Raw genomic sequence first — 8,335 nt, 5'->3', positions numbered from 1 at the left:
TGAAGTGATCTGTTTCCTACAAAATTAATATTACTGATTAGAAAGATAGAAAATGCCTGGGTTTTTAAGAGCTTTAAAAGACAGAGGACTTTTTATTTGACAGTGGAGCTAATAGAAAGCCCCTGTAGGGGTTGTATGGAACCCCTCTCCTCAGACAAACAAAAGATTCTTGTAGATGAATAATGGCCATCTATTCTAACTTCCCTCTAATCTAAATTAATTCCAGATCCATCAGTAAGGAATTCTTCCTTGAAGATAATGTTACGCATTATCTAGTTATGGGTTTTGAAATGCCTGTCCGTCATAAGCCTGGGAAGGACAAAATGATTCTGTTTCATGTCTAAACAGAAGGAACTCTTATTGACAGCATTTCTTAATGTACACAAGGGCTCATTGAATCTGGTCAACTTGGTCCCTTTCCAAAAACCCCTACCATCTAGGAATGACATGTAAACATCCTACTAATGAGTAACCACCTCCAGTGGGTTTAATGGGCACATTAGATTACTATAATCTCCAAGTCCTCTTCTTCAGATCTGCCATGGTTTTTGGTCTATGCAACCTATTCTATTGTGTAAATCGATTCCTGGATGATTTGCAGAGGGTAAGCAGAGATTGGTCATTAAGTTGAGGCCTCTCTCTTAGGAAATGGATAGATGACAGGAAAAGAAAAACAATTTTCTGTGGCTCCCCAAGTTCCACTTCCAGAGGACCACAGTCTGAATCTGGGGTGAAGAAATTTTTAAAAAAATCTACTTTTTTTTACTTGAGCAGAGGTGATAGGTCAGCTGGGATCCCTACCCATTCAGGCAGAAAGGCAGCCTCAGGCCTGAAGATTTTGAGGAAGGGTGAGTCTGGAAGTGTGTAATTGGCCAAATAAATCGTTTCACCACCTACTAGATAGGCAGCCCAGATGCCAAAGGTGCCAATGGTCATGATGGTGTGGTTACACTGGGTCAGCAGAGCAAAATCTTTCTCTGGAGAGCCCTCTTTCCCATCCCCTGCAAATATCACATCTCCCTTTGTGTTGTCAATATTGTCCCAGCACCATGCCATATCATTGCTGGTGACCACAAAGAGAGCATCATTGTAACGGGCTCTGAACTGATTCATTGCTTGTTCCAAGTAGCCCTTGTCTGCCACCACGCCCTTCCAGAGCTGGGGCATGACATAAACATAGTCACCTCGGCGGACATGGACCCCCACAAAGGTTGTTTGGTTTTTCTTTATGCCCCATAGATAGGCCTGGGCCTCCTTTCGGATATGGTCATGCAGGGTGAATTCACGACGGATCTCTTCTCGAAGGTGGTGGTAGAAAGTCCAGGAACAGGGAAAACCAGTGAGACTGACATAATCACCATCTATATGGAGATATTCCTCTGACATCCAGTCATGCAAGGCATAGTTCTGCCAAGGTATTTGCTGGGCTACACTGGTTGGGAGAACAGGAAGTGTGATGCGGAAGATGGGAGCAAGGTAATTATGCATCTCAGGTGAGATGTAGGCCTGATGTCCATTGAGCTTGGCCAGGGCAAAGAGAGTGGCATATTCACCCATCTGGTTACCAAGTCGACCAGCAGAATTCACAGTCCAGATGCCACCAGGTTGGAAAGTTGTAGGGACTAGGGTCTCAAAGGCTATTGGCTGATTACAAGATTTGGGCATCTTTGACAGTTGAAGGTGAAGGTAGACTGTTGTGGTCACAAAAATGAAAAGGAGGACATGGAGCAATCGAGGGAGGAAGGCTTTCAGGGGGTGAGACATAACTGAAGGCAGGAAGGAAAAAAGACAATAAAGGTTAGTAGAATCATTTGAAGTTGGAGGGAGCTAGGTCTCTAGATAACTAGGAATGAAGGGGGTAGACATTCAAATCTCCTGAGCTGTGATGAGCTATATTTATGGGACCTAGATTGTACAGTGAATAGAGCACAGGGTCTCTCAGGAAAACCTGAATTCAAATTCTTATGCCAAATAACTGTATGACCCTGGACAAGTCACTTAACCTCTGTTTGCCTCAGTTTCCCTATTTGTAAAAATGGGAATATTAATGGGATCTACCTTCCTAGAGTGCTTGTGATGATCAAATGAGATAATAATTGTAAAGCATTTATCATATTGCCCAACATTCATTTAATGTAATGCAAATATTAGGTATTGCTATTGTTGTTATTATTATTCTAGAACTAGTGCATCTTACATGACATCTCTACAACAGGTTTTTAGGCAATGTTGCCAGCCCATCAGAGTTACACTTTCTGCAGGAGAGTGTGAATATTTGGTAGGTCAGTTTGAGAAATGAACTCAGTGATCTTAAGTATCTTCTTAAGACAACTGAGATGGAAGAATTCAGTATTCTGGCATGGCACTACCAGGTTTAACAGGAATACAACAATGTACTCAGCACAGTGACTCTGTAGACCTTCAGTTTGGTAGACAATCTAATATCTCTCCTCTCCCACATTCCTCTTCCAAGTCTTCCAAACACTGAGGTAGCTCTGGCAGTTATTGTGTCAAGCTCTTCATTTATGCTTACAACCCTGGAAAGTATACTACCAAGATATGTGAATTTGTTCAGTTTTCAAAATTTCTCCATTTGCTGTAACCATGGTTCCATGTTTGGATGGTGTAGTGCTGGCTGGTAGAGAAGCTCTATGTTCTTAGTGTTAATTATTAGGCTAAAATTAGCACAGGCATCAGAGATGAATCCATACATGTTCCATACAAGCCTCAGATGCTCCACTAAGTGCACAACCAACTGTAAACAGAAAGTCATGCACCAACTCTTCTTCCATTTTAGTCCTGGTTTGTAGCCTTTTCAAGTTGGTTTATTAATAGCAGAGAAGCTGATCTTGATGCAGTTTTCATCCTCATTAAAGGCTTCTGTTAACATCGCTGAATACATCATGCTAAAGAACATGGGAGCAAACATACAGCCTTGCTTCACTCCATAGTCTATTTTCCAGTACCCCTAAGCATCCCGTCATAACAATGGCATATAATATTGATGAGCTTCTCTGGACCACCACATTTTGCCAGAATTTTTCACAAACCTTATGAGTCAAAGCATGAATGAAAGTTCTTGGTCAAATTGTCAAACATTGTTTACAGAGCTATGTTTTGCTTCTGACATTTCTCCTGGAGCTGTCATGCAACGTACAATATATTGACCATTGCTTGATCCCTTCCTGAAGGCACATTGGCTCTCAGGTAGATGACTGTCTTCCAGATGAAACATCAAACTATTAAGGAGGACTCTGGCAAGAATGCCAACAATAAGATTGATACCCCTCTGTAATTGTTACAGCTTAATCTATTTCCTTTTCCTTTATAATGATGGTCAGTGGAGACATCTTTGAATTGCCATACCACTCAGAAAATTTCAGTCAACTTCTGTATCAACCTGCTTTCTAAATCTCAGCAAGAAAAGAATCTGCATCAGGAACTTTGCCACAAGAAAGGAACCTAATGGTATCAAAAAAGCTCTTCTTCAGTGGGAAGTTTGGCTAGAGAGAGTTGACTTCAAGTAGAGGTGTCCGGTTAATGGCTTCATCATTGATTCACGATAGTCTGTTGAAAACAGTTTGGAAGTGTTCAGCCCATTTCTCCAGAATACTGTTTAAAGACAGCTAAAATTTATTTCTAATCATTATAAATACAAAGACAATCAATGATACAATCCCTATTTAAAAAAGAGTTTTATCAATATGTGGGAATTGGACACTATTCTGGATATGATCTGATCTCAACATCTGCATTTATCCCCTGTTCCTGCCCTTCTCCTTATCAAAGTCAATCCCTTTTCTTATATCCTTGATACTCCTCTTCTTCCTTTTACTGTCATTTATTCATTTATTTATGTTTCTGATTACATACAGAGATAGTTTTAAATGTTCATTTTTCTGAAATGTTTTGAGTTTCACATTTTTGTCCCTTCTTCCCATGAGTGGGGAAAAAACATAAAGTATAAAACAAATTTTAAAAATTTAATTCTTTCTATGAATATGGATGGTATTTTCCAGGAACCCACTCTTCCAAGGACCATCCTTCTGTCCACCAACCCCATGGCAATTATCTTTTCTTTCTCTTTAATTTTTTATCTCTTATCTCTCTCCACCTATTGCTTCCTTCCCTACTGTCCTGTCTACAAATGTGCCTAGGTAAGTCCTATTCTTAATTACAAACAAACAAACAAAAAAACTCATCCCTTTTTTATAGATTTATATCTCCCATTTCACACCAAAATTCCTATACTTCTCCTTCCTTCTCCTTTCCCTCTCATCCCCCTGGAATCTTATCTCTGAACTGAAATTATTCTCTTCAGTCTCAGTGATTTAACTGTCAAATACAATGGCCTTTCCTCAGTCATTATTGCTTTTTGCCCTTCAGCAGCTACCTGACAGTTTACGACTGTCTCTGTATTTTTTTTAACACTGCTCTTTTTGACATGTCTATCCATCCTTCATTTTTCCTTTCCTCCCTCCATCTGTCAATCCCCCCTATCAATTTTCTTTCTTTTCTTTTTACTCTTTCTTTCTTTCCCTTTCTCTCTCCCTCCCTTTCTTTCTCTCTTCTTTTCTTTTCTTTTTCTCTTTCTCTCTTCCTTCCTTCCTTCTTTCCTTCCTTCCTTCCTTCCTTCTTTTCTTTCTTTCTTTCTTTCTTTCTTTCTTTCTTTCTTTCTTTCTTTCTTTCTTTCTTTCTTTCTTTCTTTCTTTCTTTCTTCTCTTGTTTAGCCATTCCCAAATTGATGTACATCCCCTTATTTTCCAATTCTTTGCCACCACAATAAAAACTGATAAATATTTTTGCATGAAACAGTCCTTTTTTCTTTTAAAAATCTCTTTGAGACACAGACCTGTGGGATCCCTATTAGTGAAAACCATTATGTGAACTTCTTTAGCCAGGAATAAGATGTATTACTGAGCAAAATTCACTAGCAGTAAAGATCATGAATAATGTGGGTTTCCTAAATAAGACTTTTTTTTAAATCAGTGAAAACCATAATGATAATATGGAGTTCCTATCAACGAATATTTTGAATAATTTAAACCAGGGATAATGTAAGCCAGAAGAAACACACTATCTGAGGCATGACCACAGTAACCAGTACATACATCGGATGTCAAGGACTCCAGTCAAAACAGCATTGATATTGTATCCAAGTGTCTGGGACCTGAGGCCAGTGCTCTACTGAGTCCATCCACATTACCATATTCTCTATCTTGTCCTTTTGTCTAATTTCTATAATTACAATGGAGGTATTTGGAGAACTTTGTGGAAAATTCAATTTGTTATCTGGTTGTTCATCTCAGACTGCTCCATGTGAGCATCCCACATTGATTATTAAACTATTTATATAATTAATCTGGAACTGCCCAGCCTTTATCTTAGGTATCATTTTGAATTCCATATTTGGGGAGAGACTCGAATACTCCACTGAATGGGGAATTTTGGGCAAGGCAAGATCAAGAAGTGCTGGGTCAAGGAGTAAGCATGGTTTTATAGCCCTTTGTACATAACTCTAAATTGCTTTCAAGAATGGTTGGATCAATTTGCAACTCCATTGACAGTATATTAGTGTCCTAATTTTCTCATATTCTTCCCAATGTTTATCATTTCCTTTTTCTATTATATTAGGCAATGTGATAGGTGTGAGGTGGCACCTTAGAGTTGCTTAAATTTGCATTTCTCTAATCAATAGTGATTTAGATCTTTTTTTATATGACTATGGATAGTTTGGATTTTTTTCTGAAAATTCCCTTTGGCCATTATCAACTAGGGAATGACTTGAATTATTATAAATTTGACTCAGTTCTCTATATTTTTGAACATTAAAACTCTGATGAGAGAAATTTGCTTTAAAATTTCCCCTCAGTTTCCTGTCTTCCTTATAATCTTGACTACTTTTAATTTGTGCAAAACTTTTTAAATTTGATGAAAACAAAATTGCTCATTTTATATCCTATAATGTTCTCTATCTCTTATTTGGTCATACATTCTTTCCTTATTCATAAATCTGACAGGCAAAATATTCTATGCTCCCTAATGTGTTTATCATATCATCCTTTATGTCTAAATCATGTACCATTTTGACCTTATCTCAGATTGAAGTGTAGATGTACCTTGTTTCTGCCAAACTTCTTTCTAGTTTTCCAGCATTTTTTGTCAAATAATGATTTCTTGTTCATCAAATCTTGGCTTGTCAAACTCCAGATTACTATGATCAGCTATTACTGTGTATTATGTATCTAATCTGTTTCACTGATCCATCACTTTAGTTATTAGCCAGTTCCATATCATTTTGATGATTATTGCTTTTGAATAATGCTTTTAATACTACTAAGCTGCTTTCCTTTGCATGTTTTTTTATTGATTCCCATGATAGTCTTCACATTTTGTTCTTCCAGATGAATTTTATTTTTTTTCTAGCTCTACAAAATATTTTTCATAATATGATTATGTCACTGAATAAATAATTTAGATAGAATTTCATTTTTATTATATTAGCTAATGCTATTGAAGAACAATTAATACTCTCCACTTATTTAGATCTGACTTTATTTGTGTGAAAAGTTTTTTGTAATTGTTTTCATATAGTTTCTGAGTTTGTCTTGGAAGATATACTCCCAAGTATTTTATGTCTACAATTTATGTCTGCAGTTACTTTAAATGAAATTATTCTATCTCTTGCTGCTGTGCCTTGTTGATAATATATAGAGATGATGATGATTTCTGTGGATTGCAGAATTTTCTATGCTGCAACTTTGCTAAGCTGTTAATTGTTTCAAGTAGCTTTTTAGTTGATTTTCTTATATTCTCCAAGTATGTCACTATATTATCTGCAGGGGGATAGTTTTGTTTCCTCATTGACTATTCTAATTCCTTCAATTTCTTTTTCTTCTTTTATTGCTAAAACTTACATATCTAATATAATATTAAATAGTAATAGTGATAGCAGTCATCCTTGTTTCAACCTTGATCTTATTGGAAGTACTTCTAGCTTATCCCCATTGCATATAATGCTTGGTGTTGGTTTTAGATAGATAATGCTTATTATTTTAAGGTACCATTTTAAGATACCATTTATTCTTATGTTTTCCAGTGTTTTTTTTTAATAGGAATAGGTACTGTAATTTGTCAAAATATTTCAGTATCTTTTGAAATAATCATATTATTTCTGTTAGTTTTGTTACTGATATGGTCAGTAACTGATAGTTTTCCTAATGTTGAACCAACCCTGCATTCCTGGTATAAATCATTCCTGATCATGGTATTACCATAATGATAACTTGCTGTAATCATTTTGTTAATATTTTATTTAAAATTTTTGCATCAATGTTCATCAGGGAAATTGGTCTATAATTTTCTTTCTCTTTTTTGACTCTTCCTGGTTTAAGTATCAGCACCATATGAGTGTGGCAAAAGCAATTCAGTTCTTATCTCCTTCACCTAATGAGATCTCTTTGCTTTTTCTTTGTTTGAGATAAGGGTTGCTTTCACTGCTTTTTAAAATTTCAGTTGAAGTTTAATATATTCTGCTCTAGCCTTTTACCTTTACTCTATGTATATCTCTCTGCTTCACATATATTTCTTGTAATACAACATATTGTAGGATTCTGGATTTCAATACATTCTTCAATCTGTTTCCATTTTATAGGAAAGTCCATCCCATTCACACTCACAATTATAATTACTAACTCTTTATCCTCCATTTTATCTCTCCTTTGTACTATTTTTTCTCCTTTCACCTTATCCTTCCTCACCATATTTCCTTTTTGAACACCATCTCCCTCAATGCTCCCTTCTATCTTCTCCCTCTCCATTTTCTTTCTTTCTTTCTTCTTACTTTTCTCCTCCTTTCTTCCTTCCCTTCAGTCAGTCTCTCCTTCCTTTCTTCCCCGATTTCCCCCCTCTTAATTCTTTCAAGAACCATTCTTTATGGTCTGGAAATCACTTCATATTCTTTTCTGTGGTTTCACATATGTATTACCTGTTTTGCCGTCCTCTTCTGAGATGGCCTTGTGCCTATCCTTACCTCCAAGGAAGCTTTCTAAAGTTCTAGTTTTTCCCTGACTTCTTGTACTCATTTTGAGCTTTATTCCTGAGTGCTGTCCCAAACTTCTTATCTTGGGGAAGAACCTGCATTGAGAACACCAAAGGGTTGCTCATTGGACTGGAACTTTCCATCTTGGGAACACTCATAACTTGCTCATTGGGTTGGGCCGGTCAGCCCAGCTGTGCTGGCTGAACAGGGGGTCTGAGGTACCTGTGTTGGAGTTCTTCCAGCTGTCCAGCTGTGCCCTTGCCCTGCTGAGCCAGGTCCTAGGGGACTCCTCTA

General features: G+C 37.0%; 1 protein-coding gene across 1 annotated transcript; it reads right to left on the bottom strand.

Annotated features, from left to right (window-relative positions):
- Nucleotides 1-762: 762 nt before the first annotated feature.
- On the bottom strand, nucleotides 763-1,764 carry LOC141497342 (galactoside alpha-(1,2)-fucosyltransferase 2-like). Its single transcript, XM_074199990.1, has one exon. It carries the CDS (start codon nucleotides 1,762-1,764, stop codon nucleotides 763-765), a length of 1,002 nt encoding a protein of 333 aa, XP_074056091.1.
- Between the last annotated feature and the right edge of the window lie 6,571 nt (nucleotides 1,765-8,335).

This window comes from Macrotis lagotis, chromosome X, assembly GCF_037893015.1.
Source record: "Macrotis lagotis isolate mMagLag1 chromosome X, bilby.v1.9.chrom.fasta, whole genome shotgun sequence".
Lineage (NCBI taxonomy): Eukaryota > Metazoa > Chordata > Mammalia > Peramelemorphia > Peramelidae > Macrotis > Macrotis lagotis.
This window is presented reverse-complemented; position numbering and strand designations above follow the sequence as displayed.

Excerpts from the sequence above, each read along its gene's own strand:
- LOC141497342 (XM_074199990.1), bottom strand. The coding sequence starts at position 1,764 with ATGTCTCACCCCCTGAAAGCCTTCCTCCCTCGATTGCTCCATGTCCTC.